Source organism: Eutrigla gurnardus (assembly GCF_963514095.1).
Source record: "Eutrigla gurnardus genome assembly, chromosome: 5".
Lineage (NCBI taxonomy): Eukaryota > Metazoa > Chordata > Actinopteri > Perciformes > Triglidae > Eutrigla > Eutrigla gurnardus.
This window is the reverse complement of record NC_139919.1, coordinates 10,000,808-10,026,003: the sequence shown is the minus strand read 5'-3', so window position 1 is coordinate 10,026,003 and position 25,196 is coordinate 10,000,808. Positions and strand designations below refer to the sequence as shown.

At 40.6% G+C, this 25,196-nt stretch overlaps 1 protein-coding gene and 1 long non-coding RNA gene across 3 annotated transcripts in view; both read right to left on the bottom strand.

The window, feature by feature from the left end:
- Window positions 1–25,196, bottom strand: part of LOC311013634 — a 377,991-nt gene that overhangs the window by 285,061 nt on the left and 67,734 nt on the right. The window lies entirely within an intron of this gene.
- Window positions 1–25,196, bottom strand: part of htr4 (5-hydroxytryptamine receptor 4) — a 188,821-nt gene that overhangs the window by 123,055 nt on the left and 40,570 nt on the right. The window contains exons 1-2 of one of the 2 annotated variants that reach the window (XM_084009754.1): window positions 18,766–18,796; window positions 3,704–3,782 (exon numbers count right to left, since the gene is read on the bottom strand). In XM_084009754.1, coding sequence (XP_083865880.1) covers window positions 3,704–3,759 — 56 coding nt within the window. In that variant the 5' untranslated portion in view covers window positions 3,760–3,782; window positions 18,766–18,796. Of the gene's footprint in view, window positions 1–3,703; window positions 3,783–18,765; window positions 18,797–25,196 lie in introns of those variants that run through there. The other variant, XM_084009755.1, reaches the window with a different exon arrangement.

Here is a 25,196-nt window from a genome sequence, read left to right as displayed (position 1 = left end):
ACTCAAGCTGCTACCTACGCAGGAAGGTGTATAAAGTTAATACGTGATTTGGAGAGGGGGGAAATATTCAAGGTGCCATAATATAAAGCTCTCCCCAAACATCTTATTTACATTTTCAAAATCTGCAGAAAAAGAACATAACGTGAAAAATGAACATAACCGAGACCACATTTTGCTCAGGAAGTAATTAGTGATAAACTGGGGAATCATCTGTGCCAGAGGACAAATCTAGTATAGGAGCTGCATGTGTTAGATGTATGTAAAGGAGAGATAAGAGGGGAATGTGATGCCATACCTCCAGCTTATGCTATAAAACATGTATGATTGTCACATATATATTTCTGTCTCCAGCAGATCAGCAGAGAGCGTTTCCACTAATTAAGAAATAGTGGGTTGAAGATTAAGAATTATGCTAATGATGCTAATTTGGCATTTAATATGATCCTCCTCCCAAAAGTAATGGATGCTGGCTCATTTATTTATTTATTAAAGTCAAAATTCTTTGATCTCATCACAATGACTTTCTTGCCTCAACGGATTTGTCATTCTGCTTAAATGCATGAAAATGTCACTTGTCTCATCCTGATCCGTGTCGTCCATCATACAAACGACATACAACATATGTGTCCCCACTACTAACCGGATGTGACATCACGATGTATGTATGTAGGGCGCTGAGTGGGCCGGCATGAGCCTGAGTCATATATCATACCTGCCGGCCGGAGCCGGTAGCTTCAGGCTCCGTGTTACTGTCATCTACCGAATACCAACACCAAACTGGGTCATGTGCTGTTTCTCTGTCATCTCATCAACGAGCTTGTCTTACTACTCATTCAGACCTCAGGCTTCCACATTAATCCTCTCATTTCGAGCCCTTTACCAGACAACGTATACCTTCCTCATGACGATAAAAGCAGTTGCCCATTTGTTGTCAGCAGCAAATAAGAATGCATCATGAAGCTTGGTGGGCTGATAGTTCTCTGGAAAAAAAAGGAAATTTTGGATTTGCAGCTGGATTCTCATAATGTTACAAGGTCATGTGAGAATGTAGAACACCAGAGCACGGACCAGCATCCCTTGAGAGAGCTACTGGATTAGGTGTGTGTGAGACGACACGGAGAGGAGCTTGGTGGCTTCTGAAAAGGTTAGCGTAGATACTGTAATGCAGAAATTGTTCCACTGAAGACTTTTTCGATAGAAACCGTGTTTTTGCTCTTCCTTCCACTGGATTCGGTAAGACAGATGGTTCATCCCTTTTCTAAACAGCTTCTAATGACAACTTCTCAGATGGTTCTGTGTAACACACCATCCGACAGGTCAGATTACTAGATTTCAGTTAGATACACCATAAAGAGTTTTGGTGTCTTTTACCATTTAAAAAAAATGGCTCTACTTCAACGTACTTTCAGTGCCTTTGGGCCTTACCAGAATAAGATATTTAATAATATACAAAATGTGCAAATTTCCCACAAGAGCAAACTTACTGACTATTGGCTGACTGACTAATAATAATGTAACAGAAACACCAAATTCCAAAATCTAATGTGATGTTTGCATAGTCAAGGAATCATTAAAACGAACAAATCACTTATTCTTATCTATATTAGAAACAATGCATGAGAGACAAAACAATTATAAAAATGTAATAAAATATAATGGAAAGCTATGATAACAGTATGGTAGTAAAAGAGCTAGAAATACAAACTTGATTCATACAATAAATAACAATACAATCTAATACAATTGTTCAACATATTGTATAAAATATACGTGAAAATAATAATACAAAAATGTATATTATAAAAAAAAGTCTGTTGTGAACCTTTCCTGTTCTGTCTTTTTTACATTTATTGTGTCTCTTTCACTCTATGTATCATTTGCTCTTATCCGCCTGTGGGTCAGTGAAAGTAAGCAGTCAGAAAACATATGGTCCGATTGCGCCTTCACAGTGATGATTTCAGACACATTCAAATCTCTCTCTCGCTCACCCTCGGGGCAAAATGACGCTCACCAGGCGGAGGAAGCTGTAAAACAACGTTTTACATTCCAGAGCAGCGCAAAAACGATCACCCAGCAGTTTCAGCAGGATCGCTGTTTCAATCAAAGCAGCCGGCCTGAGGGCAACGGAGCTACAGAGGCAGCGAGCGGCACAGTACAAATCCCACACTGTCTATTGTTTCCTCAGTTGAGCCACAAATCTGAAGATGAGATTGCCCCAGAAGGAATCAGGGCAGACAATTCATTCAGACTGCACAGACTGATTGTTTAAACAACACAGCAGCAGCCATCTCTGCAAGGTTTTCCAAATACAAAGTTTTTAAGAACAAAAAGATGAATATATGAAAAACTGAGAGGCACGCACACATAAAATGTCAATATGTCAGTGCACCTTCATCAGGCAATACTCAGGTGTCAAACTGCTCTAGCACTATATATAAACTGATGGATGAAGTAAAAGGAACAAAATGAATAATGGAGTGGAGACATAATGAATGCACAAGCGTCCATACATTCATGAGGGGGAAATGGGTGGTTTTATGTCACCCGTCAAATCTTTGGAAGTCTAAGGTCTAATTGTAAAACCCCTTGTGAATGGAACCTGGAACCCCTGCGCTTTGAGTGTCTTGAAAAGCGCCATACAGATCCAATCCATTATTATTATTTGTATTATTAATGTGGCGATTGTGTTAATTTTACAGTATATTGGCATGTATCAATAAAATTAACTTGAGTACAGGAGTGAGAAATACCTCACAGCGTTCATAAAAACTGAGGTCACTGAACTCATAAAAATGTCAATCACAGGAAAACAATAGCAGAATTAATGTATTTTATGGTACTATAGGCTTCAATCAGCCGTCGTTGACATAATTAATAAGAATATGAATTCTTGAATCGTGGTCACAGTGACCTTTTGACCACCAACATCAAATCAGTTGATCCTAAGTCCAGTTGGAAGTTTGTAATTCTAGTTGTGTTGTAATTGTGTTGTTAAAGGTGCATGGTATAATAACAAGCAAGAAAGTCCATTAAGATATGGTGCAGAGTGGGTCAGACAAACACAGGACTTTCACCCAGGAAACCGCTGATCCTGACTTGTGTGAAAAGTAAACGTGAGTACTTTTGTTCCATAATGTTGTGTTGCTTGTTACGAATGGTACATAAAAGAATCCATAAGGGTTGGTTATTTATTAATGCTAGTTATGTTGGAACGATATTTCAACAGTAACTGGAATGTTTTTTCTAACCTTATCAGAGCAGCTTTGTTGCCTAAACAGAACTAGTTGACTAATTCAATTGTCTGTCACTAACTGATGTGAAACTCATTCAGAAACGTTGACGTTCACCATATCCTGCCGCTTGCACAAATGTAAAATGATCCAAATTCCTGGCCTGGTTTCCTGGCAACTGGGTTGTTTTGATATATAACTTGTAGCCTGATACAAGTGAAGGGGAACACACTCTCACATTAACAAGGGGGAGAGAGTTGCAATCAAAGTGGTTACGCTTTGTGTCCCCAGTGGAAATCTGAACCAATAAACACAGCTTACTGAATCTTTAAAAAAAAAAAAAAAAACAGAAATACTAAATGTTAGTTTGCTTTTTCACTAAATTATCCATGTTTTAGGACATGTTGTGAATCAAAACTGTCAGGAAGTGTTCCATCAAAAATCACATCAACATAATTCTGATTAGGTCTCACCTCTCACTGACAAGCTCCTCCATCACCGGCATCTGGCCTGCAGCGCTGACATTCATGTAACCATAAATGCAGAGAGTCCCTGCAGACACAAGATCACAATTAACAAATTGACATAATCACGTAAATTATTATAACCAAACTTTTGATTACAAATATTGAACAATTCATGCTTTCAATGGACTCAGTAGATTACATTAACATAAAACCAAATCATAACTATGCAAATGCAACAATTTTCTTTGACATTTGCAGTCTGCTTCCAATTGATCGGCACCGTGTGTTAGCTACATCAGACTACGGGGGCAATAATCATTGATTTAGCAAAGGGTAGACTTTGTGTGTTTTCCCTTAAATGGATTTCAAAACTGCCTTTATTAAATCCAACACCCAGGGATTAGAATGATCTAAAAACACAACCTTAACAATGCTGTTTTTTGTGGCAATGTCTTTCTTGTGAAAAGTGGAAAATGTCTCAATAGATCTCCTGGTTCTGTGGATGTAAGTAAACAAATAAACAAACAACATAACCTGTGTTTTTTAATGCTGTAAGATATAAAAAGATCAAGTAAAGAAATAAAGGGGGATAGTTTGTGATTCAAAATACCTTTCATAGACATTATTATTCAGAATATGGAAATATTCCAAATTTGTTATGGGTCATGCAAATAGCATATCCCATTTGTAAATTCTGGAGCATTTCTACCGATATTATAATTTTTTTGGACATGTATACAGTGCATGCACTATACAGTATGTGTCTCCATTGGGGATCACTTTGTGAGTCACGTCTCTCTCCTGTTTACGCCTCTGTGTGTTGATCACAAACCAACTAGCCAACAGTTTGCAACCCTGGAGTGGAGTTGGATGCCCAAAAGAAAAGCCCATATTTCTGCTCAAAAGGAGAAACACATACTTTAACATCACAAAGGACTTGGATATAAAAAGGTTTTTGGATATGCACATATATTGCAATGCTGACATTTTCATGCTTTTCACGTGATAAACTTCATGTTAGGGCCTCGACCCGTCAACGTGGAATTCAGCAGCACAGAGCTTTTGCTTTATTTTTCAGAATCAGGCCAAAAACGATATAAGGTGCATGTAAACTAAACTATTATTTCACAAACTTTACATTTGGAACAAGTTTTGGAAAATGAAAGCCTGGTTTAAGCAGAGCAATGTCAGAACTTTTGCTTGTAATGTGGAAAAGGCTACTTGGGTTGCTGCACTAATTAATCATTTAAATAAAAAATAAATCATCAAAACACTCTTAACATTGAGACGGTCTTGGGAAACCAGTAAGGAAATAATTCATCATGGGGCGATGTAACTGTTAACTTGGGTTCATTAAAAATACATTTGTATTAATGTGCACCATTGCAGTGATGGAACCAGCCTTTGCTGTAGAGTGTAAATGTGGCCCTGGAGGCGGGAGGCCAGAGAAGGTCGGTCTGACAGAGAGGTCAGGAGGAGACTGAGGAGGATCAAGACCTACAGATTTACCCTCTGAATAACAAAACCCATTATCCCTCAGCCATATGGGCAGCTGTCAGAACCAGTTCATCAAGTGGACATTTAAAGCAGAGGCGCATCCGCACAAATCCAACAGCAGAATGAACAAAATCCTTCAAAATCATCTACATTATAAATATTAAGACAAAGGGCAGACAACCTTTTATGTTATGCAGCATGAATTCATTTTCTGTTGTGAAATAAGCAACACAGGAGGAACAAATAGCTAAAATGTTTCCAAATGCATACAGATGTTTGTGTTTTAATTATTTTGCTTGATATTAATGTAAAATAAGCCCAGTTTTGTGATATCGAGAATAATGCTGCTGTGTATAATCCTCTTACAGAATGTTAATTCTGACTCTCTATGCACAAGCCCAACAAACATGCAACATGCAAACACTGACTTATATTACATCATGGATTACCATACAACAGATGGCATATGTTCAGAAGGCTTTACACACACACACACACACACACACACACACACACACACACACACACACACACACACACACACACACACACACACACACATTTTTGGATTAATTGTTCTTAGTATTTGCAGCTGACAGACGGACAGACATAAACAGACAGATACAAACTAGCTGGTTGCAGCTACGTCTATCACAATTCTACAATCCACCATTACATTTTGATTTAAAAGTCTAAGCACCGACAGCTATGCCATTGTTAGTCTATGGAGTTTTAATTTGTGAAGATCAACAGATCACTGGTTTCATTCAGAACATCAATTGTTAATCTGTTTAAATGTTTCCTTTGCTCTAATTGCATTTTCTTTTTATTTGTGTTCATTGAATTGATTTGTTTTTATTGTTTTAGCACACACGTCACCGAGACCTCACAGGCAGGTTTCCACAGTTCCAGGCACATTTAAATGCAATAACTAATCACAACAAACACTATTTAATGCAACTAATTGAATCAACACGTGAATTTATATCTATATAGATTGTCCCCACATCTGACGTCAGATCAAAGGCGGATTGCACGCGTAACGGAAACTCAGCCTCTCGGACCAAAACATCTCCCTCTCTCTCTCCTGTTTTTTATAATATCGGCATTGTTATTATTATGATACGCGCACAGCGTGTGATGCGCATGGTGGGGGCGGCGGCGCTGCTTCTGTCATTGGGTTGTCAAGTGACGGAACTTGCACTGAACCTCCCCTAACACATTAAAGGTGAGGAGAGGAGCTCATTTGATTGGTGAAGATCTGAATAGGCTGTATTAATCCCAGTCCACGCCTCGTCTCCTCGTCTCTGACTGCGCCTGGTCTACGAAACTAGGGCCCAAAATGCCTAAATGTGATTTTGTTCAGAGCTAGTGTGAATGAAAGATAACCACATCAGCGAGAGGTGCTACCGGACACGCAGGACCGGTTCTCCCCCAGGGCGGACAGCGACTTTGGCGGAATTTTTCATCCGCCCGTGGTGCACAGATCTCGGTTACGGGCACGCCCACGTCATGCTGTTCCCCCCTGGAGCTCAGGAAGAGTGACTTTTACGGACTTTTTCATTAATCCTGGGATCCTTGATATTCAATTTGGAGATTAAATTGTGTTTGTGGTGTGTCTAGTTGTTAGCTGATGCTATGCTACAACATAGTAATGGAAGCCTACTAAAAATAAACCAATAAAAACATGGCAACATAAATCCCTATCTTGGAGGAGTAATTTCTTATGCATGCTCACACATGTTTGTTTGAAATATCAACCCCATCACCTGAAAGAATACTGGTGAAGTGGTATTGGACGACATGTTGTCATAGCTTCTTGGTACATAACGGCTACCGTAGTAGCAACAAAGCGTTGCGCTAATGAGCACTATTCGTTTAAATGCAAAATACAATTTCACCACTAGATGGAATAATTCCTACACACTGTCTCTTTAAACAACAAAAATAAAACCCACTGGATGACAGGAGGGTACTTTACAACAACAGCTTAAGGTCACGTTTACATGAAGCAGGGTATTTAGAGAATTGAATATTTCCCCCCCTCCGTTAATAACATCGTGCACACAACATCGTTCGAACCGCATAAATCCGCCGTCGAGCGCCATTATAACTATGCCAAACCTATGGGCGGCAGTGTAGGGAGAAGGATAATGCCATGCAAGCCAATCAGAATCAACACACACACGGGCAACTTCCTGTGACGCTTGAGAACCTAAAACCCCGTTTCTCCCAGTTGACACGACAACACATAACCGGCGTTATCCCAAATCTCCTCTTTGGCCGGAGTTTTTAGAAATAATCGTTTTCTGTGGAAAAAACAGCGTTTTTGTGTAAATGAGAGGCCAAACCACGAGGAAATATATGCGTTTTCCCTTCGTGTAAACGGCACCTAAGTTTCTCAGAGTTTACGATGTACACCTGAATGCACCATGAAGTTCCTGCAGTTGGTGGCGTTAATAACTCACAGCAAAGACAAAATATTGCCACACATGTGACTTCATGGAAGCAGGAGGATCGTTTCTCTATCATGTCCAACTCCATCAGTGGCTATGGTGTCTCAAATAGCACAGCTGTAGACTACCGGTGAGCTACTGTTTCCTCTTTGAATGATTATTTTTCTGTTCACCAGTTGGCAGGGGTGGGAAAAATATGTTGCTAATCCTGCTTTTGACTCCAAAGGTTGGAATCAAAAGCTAATTTCAATCAATTTCTGACTTAGAAATCCTGATACTATTACTTGCAACAAGCTACAATGCAACACTATCTTAAAGGAACAGGCTCACACCAAAGCATAACACTGATACTCACTCCATTAAAATAACATTTATTAACAGAAGATATACTTTTTCTAATGAGTTATGAAAGTGGCATGTTGAATAATCATCACTGAGAACACAAAGGTATAGGAATGTGGGGGGGTAACCAGCTCACATGGTGACGTTAAGTACATACTGATACAGATTTTCCCACCTTCTTCCTACACATGAAGGTCAGGGCACTGGTCTAACCCAGCATTCATTAATCCAGAGCAGATTATTATGCCATCATGAGACTGATTTGCCGCCAGTTTGAAGTCTCTTTGGCACTGTCTTCGGGTCGCCTGCCGACTCTGTTCTCTAATAGACTCAGTCGGGGAGGTGAGGTGAGTTGTACACTAATGGACGAGGCCGCTGAGAGGGTTTACTGGAGTCTGTCAGCTCTCATCCAGTCACACAGAGAGGAGAGACGGCCAAATGGAAGGGGAATGATGACAGTGTGGGACACTGATGGTGCAAAGCAAAAGGAAGAGAAAGGTAATGGTAATTTTCATGGACTGAAAATCTGGAGATTAGTTAAACATTACCAGCAAATTCTCACTCCCAAGTCATCAAATGCTGCCCCTTGGTCAGTGTCCCCTGGCACGTAGTGCCCTCTCTCCAATGCTGAATGGCTCTTACACAGCGGCTTTGTATATCGAGCCAGGAGTGAGGATGTGCTGGTGTTGCTTAAGTCACCAGAATGTCAGTGCATGAAAATGCATCAATTTGCAGTATCATATCTGCTTCCTCCTGCTCAGTATTTCTTACTTCTGACTCTTCTTTTCCTTTTTCTGTGAGTGCCTGCATGAAAACATCAGAGTGGGGTTGGAAAAGGCCCAGGTAAGCCCACACTCCAGTAATGAGACACCCTGTTTAGATGCCTGACTTCTCCTTGCCACCGCTGCCGTAGCATGGAGACATCTAAAAGTTTGGTCCTGCATACCATCACAAGGACATCCTGACGAACACAAGTCATGGCAACAAGGAAAGTCGCAGGCGCCAGAAAAGCCCCGTCGGTTTGTAGCTGGCAGGCTGTTCAAGTTGTGGGCGGGACATCACAAGTAGACAGAATTATTCTGTTAAGAGGTTTATTTGTGGCAAAATGATTCGGCAGCTGGAATGGAATCGAAAGTGCATCATAACAGTGAGCATTATAGTCCGGAACCACAGCAGAGCAGATAGCCCAGTTAATGTTCATAAATGGGAACGCAGCCGCTGATGATATAAGAAATAATGATTCTGTTTCTTATAAGGATACAATGATGTTTGGTGCTAATGGAGCTTAAGTCCAGGTCTCCCTGTAGTCATTAAAAAGCCACTGACTGAACATTCCTGTCTGCAGATTGAATCTCACAAAAGATTTAAAGTTCAGCCACCAGCTGCCCCTCAGTTTTGGAGAGAAGTGTGAATGGAGCCATAGCAGGGTGTTCCTGTGTTGATGTGACATTCTCACCATGGGAGGATGTTAAACCCAGTCAGCTCTAACTGTCTGGCTTTTTAAAGACTGCCAGACTAAGGGAGTCTGGAGAAAGGGATCCAAGCGACGTGTGCACATCAATGAGGCTACAAAAAAGCAGCCGGAGGTTTTTATTTTTATTGATTATGTTGCTTTTGCAAACCATTCATAGTCTTGGTGTTTTACTCTTATAAAGTCAGCAGAGATTGACGACATGGTTTGACTCGTGAAATAGTCAACACGTTTGTGTATAGGGAAACAAATTGTCCCTTTTCTTGGTTGCTCAGCATTGAAAAGTTGTCAATGTCAAGTTAATTAGGATCATTTTTCATGGTGGAAATACAGATTAAACACATCCATGTGACTACGCAACAGCCGTATTGTTAAATATTGAGCATAAACTTATGGTGGGTGGGTAGGGAGGTGAATGGGTCAACAATATTTTTAAAGCACAAGGCCAATGTTCAAGAATGCACATCCCAACGTGTGGTTAAGTGAAGTGTTAGTGACGGTTTCCCTCAATCTAACATGATGGTTTACCTAAAATTACTCTCATTTTGTTGTAGAATGTCATCCCGACTGACAGAGATGAAAAATGCGCAAGCATGAACGATATTTCCAATTCCAATATATACGTTTGATAGTCCTGCTGAGCAACACATCATAGAGTTGTTTGGAAAGCTAAAATAGCCCCATCTCAATATGTTAATTCATGTTATATTCATGTTGGCATGTTGAATTATTCCCAGCCCGTTTCTATAGCCTGTTCATGGCATGCCCACCTGGAGCGCATGATTGTTCTGAATGGGCCGATTTCTGCTTGCAGTGTTGTCGAGAACCGCTCATGGCATGTGGTTGCTTCTTTATTCAATGTTCATCAATATTTAATGTGTTGTGTGTCTAAATTTCCAAATACAACACTGTGAGTCCTTTTGTTCTCAGCAATACACTCACCAAGTGTGAAGTAGATCGGATGAACGGCTCTCAAGCTATATACAGGCAGACAGACAGAGGTTTCTTTGCTAACAGTTAGATTACCAACAGGTGTTTTTGTAACAGGATTGCCCATTTTTCTCCCTAGTGGATGCAGCACCTGAACACCCCACTTAGGCTGAATGAAAGATTTCTCACATTTAGGTAATGATCAGACCAGGTTAGGACAAGTTTAATAGGGAAGGTTCTGAAGCGAAAAGTAATGAAGACGGTAGAAACAGAAACAACAGAGGCAGACAATTCCAGACTGATTGACTGGAGCATCGTGGGGGTGGAGGTCCGTGTTTGTTAAACTGTGTGGTGGAGCTGGTTCAGATGTTCAGCCAGAGGTTTCCAGTGAAGGGGGGGCTAATCAGCTAAACTAAGATCCTGTGTGTTGTCTGCACTGCAGCTTCTTGGAGGTAGCAAACTAATCTCACTATGAAAACACATAAGCAATTAAAGTGTTATGAGGTTTTTATGTTTGTTAAAATAAAGAACACATTTTTTACACCAATTTTTACTAGTAGCTTTATCATAAAAGTGTGTTACAAGTGTGTATATACTGTAAGGGCATTCCCAGTGGGGAAACATACCGGTATACAAGTATTGTATGAGTATAAGTATGAGTATGCGAGTAAGTACATGCTCCAAGTGCGATGTGAGTTTGCACAAAGACAAGCATATACCTAAACTAGTATTACAAAGCGTGGTGCTGATACAGTATGCAGACATGCTATACAGCAGCCCAGTCTCACAGCAGTTTGTGAAATAATCATGAAATGTGATCTTTTGGTTTCGCCTACAGGGACAGGAATTGTGAATTTTTCCAGGTTGTTCAGCATGAAAACAATACCATGGAAAGTTAACAGATCCTTTTACATACTGGACACAAAAATGCAATGCATCCATGTGACTATGCAATGGTCAGAGCTAGTGACGTAGAAAGTCATTGAGAAAGTCGACTCATGATGGGAGGGAGTGGAGCTGCATGGGTCCAACAATACAGGACTTTCAAACTGGAGCCAATCCCAGCTGTCATTGGGCGAAGGCAGGGTTCACCCTGGACAGGTCGCCAGTCTATCACAGGGCCGACATGTAAAGACAACCATTCACACTCACATTCACACCTACGGGCAATTTAGAGTCATCAATGAACCTATCCCCATCCTGCATGTCTTTGGACTGTGGGAGGAAGTCGGAGAACCCGAAGAGAACCCACGCTCACAGAGAGAACATGAAAACTCCACACAGAAGGAACCTGGGACCCTCTCACTGTGAGGTAACAGTCCTACCCACTACACCACCCTGCAGCCCGATTATATAATGTAAACCTAATAAAAAGTGTCACAATCCCTCCTTCATGACACCTGCCTCTTGTAGTGTTTGTAGTTTTGTCTTGTCACACGTTTCCATCTCTCTCTCTCTCTCTCTCTCTCTCTCTCTCTCTCTCTCTCTCTCTCTCTCTCTCACTGCTCACCTAGCCTTGATCTGCAATCAATGCACCTGTCTATCAATCAAACCAGCTCCTCTCTCCAAATAAAGCCATGCTCCAGCAGTTCGTCTCCACCAGATTGCTGTGACATTCAGCTTCCAGCTCTCTAACTAGTTTTAAGCTCGGCTTTTCTGTCAGTTAGTTGGTCTGCCTGTCTGCTCGCAAAGTCTTCCATCTGTTCTTTTCCGTCCAGAAAAAAGTAGCTTCTCTTGGCTGTTTGTCAAGCGCACCAGCCAGCTCTCAGTTTCAGATTCCCTTCGCCAAACTTTCTCCCCTAAAGACATTTTCAAGGGCCATCACCAGCCATCCTTCATCTCACCTCGCTGAACTGTGAAAAAAGGGAGCAACCAGCATCCGCATTTGGGTTCTGCTTCACAATCTGTGACATGAACAGTAAGAAAGTACTAGTTTGGAGCAGCTGTGGGGGCGAATGGATTGGTAAAAGAAACAACGGACTTTCACCCAGTAGACATCAGTTAGTGTCCCATGTGAAAAGTAAACTTTGACTTATTTTGGCTTATGTATGTAGTTCAGTATCATCACATCTGTAACTAACTCATATCTACAAATGTACTTACTAGAACTGTATTAAACTGAGATATTTCCCTAAACCTAACCAACGTTAACCCCGTCTCAAAGTCACGTTGGATGAACCTGCACATAAAAAAAACTATGCTAAATGGTTACCGAGTGCATTTAAAGGTGACCAAGGGTCCATATCTGATGAGTTGGGAATGACTATTGATGTAAAATCAAGCTTATCCTCTCCACTGTGAAACAGTGGTGGTATGTCAATCGTGTTCCAATCCAAGTCATGTACTGTATGTTTTTAAAGACGTGTTAATGTCTTCTTAATCAAAGTATATTACTGCTATACCTCTATTATACCTCTGGTCTATTATTTACCTCGATTTCCCTTAACTCTATGGCTACCCAACTCAAAAACACTTTAAAAAAATGATTTCCTGAAATGGATATCAAGCACTGATACAGGTAAATGCACAACATTGGAAAATGACTCCCTTAAAGCTGTGTTGAGCCTAAACGCCAGAGACAAATCTACATTATTCAATCTACATTTAGCCTGCAGTGAGGTAAAACCAGAAATGTGAAGTGCTACATAAATAAAGACAGTGATTATTATTATTATTATTATTATTATTAATACTAATAAGTATCTATTTGATTTTTGTCAAGTCTGACAGACCTGACAACAGGGAGAGCAGGCAGGTCACAGCAGGATGAAGCATACCTTGGGCTGTATTCATTAAAAACCCAGCACCTGCCTGCATGTTTTTGAGGTGTGGAAGTGTTTCTTTGTGCTTTAGAACATACCCACTGTGAAACTATCACATTCACAGCTCTGTTCTCACTATTTCACTCAATTTCACTGCTTATCTCTCTCTCTCTCTCTCTCTCTCTCTCTCTCTCTCTCTCTCTCTCTCTCTCTCTCTCTCTCTCTCTCTGCCAGAGAGGCGTGGCAACTTATGATTGATATTTTTACAAACAGTAATGTGACTACATATTATACCTTTAACCAGATGGAACGGATGGCAGCATGCCAGGCTGTTAGAGTGCAGCTGTTACTGACCTGTGAGGATTGTGCCTGCCAGGTCACACACTAACACACACACTTGTACACACACATTCACGTTTGAATGGTGATGTGAGAACACTGACCATACTAACAGGACAGCTACTATTGAGCTAAATCTCAAACAAAACAGGACATTTAGAGAAGTCACTTTGGACTCCTTGAAGTCAAGCTGGGATGGAGCTGATCCCAGCTGACATTGGGCGAAGGCATAGTCGACCCAGGTTAGGTTTTTTTTGTACGATAATACTGACATGTATTGAGACAAGGAACTTATTGTACTCATTGACTGAAAGCAGTAGGCCAAATCCACACAGGAATACATACTTCAGACAGATGGACTGGAACTAATCAGCAGATGATGCAAAGACAAACCACACACAAACCTAGACCTCCACCAGGGCTGCACAATGTTTTTTTATATTTATCGTTAATGTCATCTAAATTTGGCACTGCATCCAGATTTGTTTTCTGCACACAAAAGCTTATCCCTTGTTCCATAGACCATAACCCAAGTTCCTCTTTAATGAGAAATCTAGAGCAGACATTCTGTCCAACATTTGATACCCTGTTTTTTTTTTTTTTTTTTAATAGACCAAGGAATTGTTTTTGCCCCTACCTGTCCTTCTTCATAATACTGACATGTTGACCCCAAAGTCAGCATATTATTATAGTACCTTAATATACATCAAATTTTAACAAGCAGTGGCATCTATCTATACGGTATGTGTACATGTAATGCAGGTCTTCTTTTCTTTACGCATGAAATGGTTAATGGTGGGTCACACTGCCCTAAAATGTAAATGAATAATATTATATATTAATAATAATACAATTTCAGTCTTCTAACTCTTGCTTCACTTGTTGCTCTTAACAAGCAATACAGTTCTGACAGAAACTAATGATTTTGTTTGTGAGGATAACACAATATGTTCCCAGCTCAAGCAAACAGTATACAGATAATAACATTGGTGTTCAGCAGAGAAAGGTGTGAGAAGACGTGAGCATCTGGGATCAATATGCTGTGGATCTGAATCTCTGAAGGTCACTCTTCAGCCTTCAGAGGCAAACGCAGCTTAATTAATCAGGAAGTGAAACTTACCCACAACTCAGTGTCAATCAGATTTCAGTGAAGTCAATTAGCCCAAAGTTAATTTGCAACTAAGCTTTTTAATCTAGTTATCAATTCAGCACATTTTAATTTAAGAATTTAAGATCTGACCTTCCATTGAGGCAAAGCAGTGCATCTACCAAAGGACTTCTGAACTCTGCTTGAGGCTCAAGGCTACATTAACTGCAACTAGCATAACACACCTGAATAACTGGGCTGTCAGAGTTTGAGTTGCATTGTGGGTAATGCACCAGATGATGAGGAAGACGGATGTGTGGAATAAAAAATATAATATCTCTGGTGACCCTACAAACTATGACACTTTACAGTCCCAGAACAGACATTAAAGACACATAATTCTCTCAGGAGTTGGTGAAGCCCAAATCTGAGCTAAAACAAGAGTGAATATTGGATGTCACAAAGTGCACACAAACATTCCTACATGTGATGGTAGTGTTGCTCTGTATCTGCTGGGCTCTGTATATCATCATGTGTTTAAGGAGTTTGGCTTAATGCAGATTTAACAGTTGTGTCAGTAGAAATGCAAACTTAGCATTTAACTCTTAGCAATGTATCACACTTGTACTAGAATATACTAGATTTAACAACACGCTCGGATGCAAATACATCACAATCTTTCAAATGTCAGACTTTATGGAAATAAGCATTTATTCTGATTACAGTAGAATTAAATCAATTTCATGATTCATCTTTTTGTAGAAAACCAAACACTGAATGAAAAAAATACTGTTGTTTGCTACTATTACTATTTAACATTAGCCAGAAGAATGTGTGTGTTTGACATGATCCAGCTGTGTGGTTTTGTCCCCCACACCATATGTTGCCTGTCTCCCCACTAAGAGACCCATTAAACCTCAGTACAGAAAACACAGTTGAGGAAGGTGACCTGAGCCGGTCCAGTCAGGGAGCAATGAACACAAGCAGGACCTCTGACAGTAAGAGCACTTTGCAAACAGTGAACCTGTCCTGCAGAGGCCAAGCTGGACCAGACTTCTCTGGACAAAGCAGAAGGGGACCACAACTGTTTATACTAATTACAAATAAAATAATATTTTATACAACTGAATATTATTTGGGGTGAAAATGCTCTCAAGATCTTTTGAAACAAAACAATGGCAACTACAGCATTTTAAAGGTATTAATGTTACATTTATAAAGTTAAAATATTTGCTTAAGACGTTTTAGCTTTCATAAAATTAATATGTAATATAATTATATTTGTTCAAGATTACGGAAAACTCTTTAATAAAGTTACTGTGAAGATAATGCCTCTATATGATGTACACTAGTAAACAAAACCAACTGGAAGATTGGTTATTTCTATAGTTATTCTTAATGTTTGTCATCTGTGTCGTCATGTTGGACTTCGGCAAAATCTGATGAAATCATGGAGGTTCATCAGAAATTCCTACAGCTCAGACTCCAGGGCGGCCTCCAGCAGCGACCAGCCCACTGTGTGGAGTGTTCTCCCCGTGTAAGCGTGGGTTCTCTCCGGGTTCTCCGGCTTCCTCCCACAGTCCAAAAACATGCAGGATGGGGATAGGTTCATTGATGACTCTAAATTGCCCGTAGGTGTGAATGTGAGTGTGACTGGTTGTTTGTCTCTACATGTCGGCTCTGCGATAGACAATGACAGCTGGGATCGGCTCCAGCCCCCCCGCGACCCTGAATACAGGATAAGCGGTAGACAATGGATGGATGGATGTTTGGATAGCACTGTCCTCACATACAATGCAGCTCCAATTGCAATACTAATGTGTAAATGAAAGTAAGTTGAAAGTATAAAAGTCTAAAAATCTCTCAGTGAGCTAATACTTCCTCAAAAAGGGAATTCTTTTTGAGAATTTGGATGATACCATCCACTGTTGTGTTGCCAATTTAACAGAAGGCACATTTGAGGATTCATTCATGCTTTATGTCACGTTGGGGTGTGTAGCAGGTTAAAAAAAAGAATTGGACCCAAATGCTGGCGTAGAGAAGAAGGTTTAAGGGAAACATATTTATTAAACTAACAACACAAAGTTCATCTGAGGGAGGCCACGAGGGTAAAAGACAACATTCAAATAGAAGCACTTACTATAACCAAAAAAGACACGAGAAGGCAGGACACAGGAACACTGGTAAATCCACAGGAAGGAGCTGACAAGGGACAGGTGAAACACATTAGGGCAGGTGGGTAAGAGAGGTGGGAGAGGGTGGGGAGTCAAGACACCAGAAACAACAAGGACCAAGGAGTACAAGACAGTAAACCACACAGGGGACAAAAACTACAAAATAAAACAGGAAATGAACCAACGAAAATCCAGTCATGACACTATAAATGGATTAACTTCTCCATACAGGTCACACACACACACATGGCTGACATAATTTTCATGAATCGTTAAAGGTGTTTTGCCTTTTGTTGCATTATGCTGATCCATCACGCGTTCTACCTCTTCTTTGCAAACTGACCCGATGTGTGCTGTATTACTATTATTAGCATAGATTACCATTAAAGTAAGTAAAGCTCAGCAGGAAAAGCAGGGCATATACACTGCTAGCGTTAGGTTTTTATTTCCACTATGCTCAAATGATGCTATATCTATTTTTACTAAACTTTTAAACTTAACAACAGTTCTGGTGGGAAATTACATAAACCCAATTATAATGTATGAAAAATATACTGAATATTTTAAGGCTTTTTTGAAAAGCTGAATCTACGCTCTATTGCTGGGTGTCATCTGTATGAACGAGGTGAAGAAGTAGGAATAGCTGGAAAAGTGATTAATTTGCGTTGAAAATTTGAATAACATCAACAGTAATGTTCCTGTTAAGATGTAGTTAGCCTCTGGGGCTTTTATTTTGAAAAAATCAACGTCTTTTCCTTTAGTACTTCCAGAATTCACACCGATCAAATAAGATTTCTTTCTAAAATAATCTGATTGTATAAGTTCATATCTTAAACCAGCACTGGAAAAAAGCTAAAACCTTGAAATGATGCATGCATTCTCCTGCTTCTGTACACTTGAGGTCAAGGACTTTGCTAATTACTGTTCAGGGTTAGGGGCTATATGTGCCTAGTTTAGGACATGCTGATCTTTACTTAACTCTACTCGAGGGGGGGTCAGGGTTTGTCTTTGCCAGCTTCTGTCCTCACACCAGCTGCCATCCTACCTTGAATTCCTCCCTTCTGTTTCAGTTTACTCCAATTATCTGCCTGCTGCCGGGTTCACAGGGCCCTTCCGACTAAACCCTCATTACCCATAACTCACCACTTTGCTGTGTTTTAAGGAGCAACACAAATTACCATTTAGACATCTGGATGGATCTGGACTGGAGTTTCCTTCCAAGTATTAAATCAAATGTGTCCACCTGTTGGTAAGTGGTAATCCAGCTGCCAACTGCGTGGATCTCCAGGAAGGGTACTTCGCTGAGTGAAGCCCCTCGTCATTCGAAGTGAATGAGGGAGACATAAAGACACATCAGGGAGGACAGCAGCGTCCTGCACCCACGAGACAGGGACACACACTTCTGTACTTCTTGATTTCCCAATTTAATTTAAATGCTAATTTGAGTTTGATGGTAGTCTTGGGGCTCTTCCCTCTCAATGGCAAGATGGATGCCTCTGCTTTACTTCCTGAATTGCATTCAGACACACTTACCTCCCATTTTCAAAAAAGTATAATTGTGAATAAATCATCAATTTGAATCATCTGTGTTTTGTCACTGCTTATGACAGGGCTTTTGGACAAATAAAATAGTTGTGTCAAGTAAGTCAGTCAGTGATGAAGGTGAATTACGACTTGCCAGTAAGTTTGGAAAAAACAGATAAATGGCTCAGTCCGGCAACGTTACTACTCCCAAGTAAAGTTGAGGCTGTCTGCCATACCTTGCCTCACTGACACTGGTATCTGACTGCTCTCCATCAGGCTGTGCAATACGCAAATGTTTACCATGGCAACAACAAGTGACGTTAGCACATATTAGCTACCTTAGCTTAATCATCCAAACAACAATAAACCCATACATTTACAATTCAGCATCCAACCACCATAGTCCTTACAACCTTAAGGCATCGTCACCGGCAAGATCCTGGATCCTGATTTCTTTCCAGTCATTTCCAGTAACATTCTACTCACCGGTTTCATTGCTGAGATCTGCAGATGTAGCAGCGACACCACTCGACCCAACTTTGCAAAAGTCCGACATGTTGGCACAAGTTCATGCCAAGTAACTGAACCGTCTGTGTGAGTGTCCTTTGCACTATAAAAGTGCATGTGCAAACACAGTTATTACATAGGGGCAAAGATAAACCGGGAAGTAGCGCTGCAGGGTGAAATGGGTGTTTTGAACAGGTCTTCATTTTCACTTCCTCTTAAGTGATTTCATAAGTTGTTTCACTTTAACTTGAATGATCCCCCTAAAGTTGTCCCTCCTTCAATATCATATTTCTGCAGGAACTCTAGTTCATCCAGGTCAGAGCTTCCCAAATGTTTCAGACCAACCAACCAAATTTCCGAAGTATGACTTCCCACTGAAATACCAGCAAGGTAACAATGAAAGCCACATACAGATTTTTTTGTTACACTGACCCGTGATGACCCATCGTTTCATTTTGCTAGACGTGGCAATAGAAGTTGCACCGCTCTGTGGCTCACCTGCCAACTCTGAATCCTCTGCAGAACTGAAAGGTCGAGGTCAGCGTTGCCACCTGACCTCTTGACTGTCTTTTGGACCTTGTCGCCAATTCAAACATCCTTTCATTCTGCTTTAATCGCCGATCGAATCCAACTGTGTTTAGCTAACGTACTACTGTAGTTAACGCTAGAACATGTCACATCACATACCTTACATCTAAAATATTTAAATGATTAATGACTAATTGTATTTCATCGCTTTAATGTGGTGTGTGTATGGAATAAATGGTGTCTGTAATAAAATGATTTGGCTGAGTCAAGTCAGATCTAAGTCAAACGTTTTTAACAAGATTTCCGTGTACCACTAGTAGCAAGAGCACCAAGTTTGGGAATCATTGGTCTAGTCTAAATTTGTACAGATCCTTTTTGCATTGTAATGTCTAAGCTACATACACCCGACATTGAAATCAGATAAATAAGCATGACAGTGTGCTTGGATCTTTACAAGTTCAGCTCTATTAGAGAAGATTTAATTCTGTTTGGGAACACAAAAAGCACTCCCAGTAAATTAAACTTGTATGAATTTGAATACAAATAAAAGTTGAGTCCCAAAATAATCAAAACAGACAGGTGAGATGTGGAAGCCTGAATGTATCTTGTGACTTTTCATCAGATAAACAAAAGATAGCCCACACCTGATTTCTTTTTGATAAAGTCCGGACACAGTCTTTTTATTTGTTGACTCAAATACGAACTCACAACTAAGTAAACTGTTGAAAAGATTATTTGATTAAATGATGGACTGATAAGTAATCAGACTTACAATTAATTGATTCATCTAAAAGAAAACTTTCAGATGAATTAATAATAAACAAAATTGTTTGTTGCAGACATATGATATGGCTGAGGACAGAAACCCATAAACACTTGTTAATGTCAGTACATAAAGTATTTCTGAGAGATTTCATCTATTGGCTTGAACTGAATGTCAGCACACTCAATAACACAACAATCAAGAAGGGTCCCTGTGTGCCGACTAGTCATCACAAACTGACCTTTCAATACCAATGCTGTCCTGTCGCTCTGTCTCTCCAGAGTTTGTACGCCCACAGGAACTTTTAGGGTGACTCAGTGGAGATTTCAATACCAAAACTCATAAAAAAAAAGAGCTCCTGGGGAGAAAATTACTCACAGCTATACAACCTCTGCTATTGGCGACACACACACACACACACACACACACACACACACACACACAAATACAGCACCTTTAAAACATCAGGCTGTAGATATAAATGTCTGCTTAAAAGCAAAGTTGGTGCAGAGTTGAACGGTAAACAAGCGAGCAGCAAAGAGACAACATATGGAAGACAAATGGGAGAAGTACTGATGATGTAATAGACTCCACTCCTAAAAGTCTTGATTATTAAGTCTCATTGAGTTGAAATGCCAATGCAGACACAAACAGGTACACAGTGGTTTGCGTATTACACTTGTTGTTACCTTCTCTTAGTATCTCCTTACCTGATGCAAACAGCATGATGACGCACATACACACTCCCAACACGAAAACAACATGAAACAAACCAGCATCGCTGTCGTAGCCGCAGAAAATGCAAAAACAAAATCTTCAATTATTAAATATGTACTGAAGTAATGACTGTACTACTGAGGCACAGTGATGTTTTGTGCTAAATACTTACATCAGCGATGCTAATAAAAATGTGTTTTCAGTCAGAGAATCACTAAGAAGTTAAACAAGAAGGGCCCTAGTTTCGTAGACCAGGCGCAGTCAGCTTTCAGCGCACCTGCGCCGCGCCGACGGGGTGTGTCCGCCTGGACTTTGCAAGTTTCGTGCACCGCGCAGGCTCGCGCAGGCACACCTCCCGTCTCGCCCACCGGCGCAAGTGGGAAAGAGGGAGGAGAAGGAGGCGTGAGTGGGAGACGAGGAGGAGACGAGGCGTGGACTGGGATTAATACAGCCGATTCAGATCTTCACCAATCAAATGAGCTCCTCTCCTCACCTTTAATGCGTTAGGGGAGGTTCAGTGCAAGTTCCGTCACTTGATAACCCGATGACAGAAGCAGCGCCGCCGCTCCCACCACGCGCATCACGCGCTGTGCGCGCGTATCATAATAATAACAATGCCCATATTATAAAAAACAGGAGAGAGAGAGGGAGATGTTTTGGTCCGAGAGGCTGAGTTTCCGTTACGCGTGCCATCCGCCTTTGATCTGACGTCAGATGTGACGGGACAATCTATATAGATATAAATTCACGTGTTGATTCAATCAGTTGCATTAAATAGTGTTTGTTGTGATTATGTATTGCATTTAAATGTGCCTGGAACTGTGGAAACCTGCCTGTGAGGTCTCGGTGACGTGTGCGCACTGCGCGCCGGTCCGCCAAACTTCCGATCCGCCAGCTGTGATTCGCATTGAATGAATGGACTTTATTTACGCCTTGCGCCGAAAGTAGACCAGGTCGGAGCTGGCGAGCTTTCAGCGCAGACTCGGCGAGGCTTTTTGCCACGAAACTTCCGCTACGCCAAGCTGAATCTGTGACGCCTCCCCCTGCTGCGCCGCCACACCCATCTTGGCGCAGGCGATCTACCAAACTGCCAAACTGACGGTGCGCAAGGCTGCGCGGGTCGAAACTTGCACTGCGCCGGCTGCGCCACCCTGCGCTGGTCTACGAAACTAGGGCGGGCCCGAAGTGTTTTTGGGCCCCAACAGCAAAACATAATCAAACCCGAATGAACTTAGTAAGTAGTTCTGATTTCACATAATTGAAAATAAATAGACTTCATGTTCAATCTCTTTGGCTGTTTTATCGTGCTAGAGTTTGTGTAATTAGCCACAATGAGATAAAAACATGGTCACCACACTGAGAGAGGTTTATTTGCACTATAATTCCCACTACCTAATGCAAGTAAGGTTCTATTTGATTGTAGTTTTGTGATAAAAGTTTTCATGATGCTCTCATGGAGCAACGTTCATGTCTAATGTATATAGCATACTGTATAGTATGTCATCCTATATTTAAATACTGTAGCTGTTGTAGTTTGGAATATTTATAGGATTTATACTGTGTATCATCCATCCATCCATATATACATCCATACTTTATTTCAGGTATTTTCACACTCCCACCTAATGATCAGAGGAAAATGGAAAAGTGCCTAAAAGGAGATGAGGATGCATGCAGGTGTGAGATTATAAAGAGTTTGATTCACGCAGGATTACGGTATAAAAAAGTCACTTTCAGTCACATTCATTTTAACCTCTAAACTAGACGTCAGGAAGTCAAAGCAGACTTTTTAAAACATGTTTAAATTAACAATGAACAGTGGATGGACCCTTACTGATTCTTGAAAAACACATTGCCACACACCATTGCATAAACCATTGTTTTAAACTAAATTAAAGAGACATCAGTGATGCTAATAAAAATGTGTTTTCTTGAGAGAACCACTGAAAACAAGAAGGCTGTGCCAAGTGTTTGTAGGCCCCAACAGCAAAAACATAATCAAACACTAATGAACTAAGTTATTTGTCCTGATTTCACATAATTGAAAACAAATAGACTTCATGTTCAAATGAAATTACTTTCTTTAGCTCTGTTTCACTGTGTTAGAGGAAAAGAGAAGAAAAGAAAACATGACCATGTTCAGTATTTCAAAGCCAAATCCAACAGTTTTGCTACTGTTACGACCCTTTCACCCAGACACACAACCTTCTACTTCCCTCTCATCAATGCATCCTCTTGTGTCGTGCATTATTTAACACATGCCCTATTTTTACAACCTAACACTTACAATTTAACGAGTCATGGCTGACAGTCCTGCTTCCTCTCATTCAGGTCGTCTGTGGCAAAGTCCAAGGCCAGAGCTGCTCCTCCTAACAATTCCCTTTACAATACCGGAGCTCTCAGGCTGCTTGTATTGGCTAATACCTCCATTTTTATGAAGAAACAATAAACAGTCACAGGCCATTTTTTTCCTCCTCCAATGATTTTATGACCAGAGTTTGCTCAGAAGAAATAAATGACCGTTAACCCTTCAGTTTGACGGCTGTAAAGTGGCATAATCAGGCCCGTACCACCTGTTAGAGCCAGACTTCTTTGACTAGTGCATCATCACCTGCGACTGCCAAACAGTCTCTCTTCCTTTTCAATATGAAAAACAGCAGGATACAACGCACAAACGGAGGGAGTGAAATATAATGCAATAAAACCCATGAGGGAAATCATACCAAACAAATCAACCAAAGAGTTGTTATAACCTTGAATACGTTGTTTGTTGCTGCTTCCCAGAACAATTCATACGGGCGTTTAGAATCAGACAACTTTATGGTTAAGGTGTGATCAAGTTCAGGTGACTCAAGCTACTTGATAACAGTGAATGCCACACCAGCCATGTTGCCAAATCGGTCAAGTGCCCCTCAACCACGGCTCATCCCCCTCCTTTACATGAAGATTTATATTTTTGCGTGAATGAAACAAGATGAAAATTCCCTTTGAGTCTCGTTTTGACTCAACTTTAGAAGCGCATTGTCTGCATTTTTATTTATATAATTGTATCCTTTATGACTCCTCTGGTGCTCATTTCATTACATCAATCAATGTATCATTTGTTCCGGTCTGAATGTCCATAAATCCCAAAGTTGCTGTCCACAAATAGATTGTTGTATCCTTCTCAAACATATATGATTTACAGTGAGGAAAACGTAAATCCACATAATTTAAAAGCTGGAAGTTAGTGGTTTGGCTTTAAATATCTATGTTGTTGCTGAGGAACGGAAGTAACCTGACAAGCAAATGTTGGCTACCGGTTTCACACGGGACACGAACAGTAGCCTCCTGGGTGAAAGTCCGGTGTTTAACACAACTTCCTCTCTACACAGACTTCATACTACTCATGTGGAGATTGATTACGTGGGTTATGTATGAATTCCAGTGCATTACTTTTTGTAGATACAAACTGTGTATAGGGAGAAGCCTGAACCATTAAATGACAAACAATACTCTTGCTTCTTTGGGGATCAAATAAATCCATGAGTCAGCACTTCCTCCCCCCTCCAAGGTTAAAGTAAGAGCATAAGTAAGACGGACTCTGCCTCCAGAGCAGCTCTGCCTCAGAGGATTTGTTAGTAAACTCAAAATCCCATAAAGACTTTAATAAGGTGGCCATTAAAAGTCACGTGAAGTCGTGTAAACACAAAGTGAAGTCACAGAGACACGGGGGGACAGTGGGGAGGTCCTGTGTTCCCGGTCCCATTAACCCTAATGGTTGTGTCTGTTAGGCAGCGTCAATAGGAGCCGCCAGCATGTAGGTCACAGACGGCAGCAGCTCAGTATGATGCAGCAAACTGCTACCTGGTCTCTGTCTAAACAGCCTGAGATAAGAAGCTGAGGGGAACCAGCGGTGGAACGTCCTGCTATGCATTCCTGCAAAAACGACACACTCTCACTGGTTATGTATACAGGATCACTGTGTGTGTGTGTGTGTGAGAGAGAGAGAGTGTTAGTGTTAGTGAAAAGCTGTTATGGATTACACAGCTCAAAAAGGAAAAACATTTCAAATGCATTGTATTGGAATGGTTTAATTTTTGTTTTTCTTTTGCAATGAAGCAGTTGTGTGTATTGTGACATATTGCTAAACAAGGTTATGGTTTACTTGACATTCTATACTATATAGTCTATGGAATACTATGTCAGAATGTTCCACCATTGTGTCATTTTTAAGGGGGTATTTTGGAATGAAAATTAATAGAAAATCATTATGTTTATGTTAAATACTTGTAAATAAATACGCAGCAGCCAGTGTTATAAGTGGGCAAAACTATTAAGTCATCATAAGTTATGTATAATAGGTGTTATAATAGGTATTATGTTTTTAGTGTTTTAAGAAGTTTCTCTACACATCAAGAAC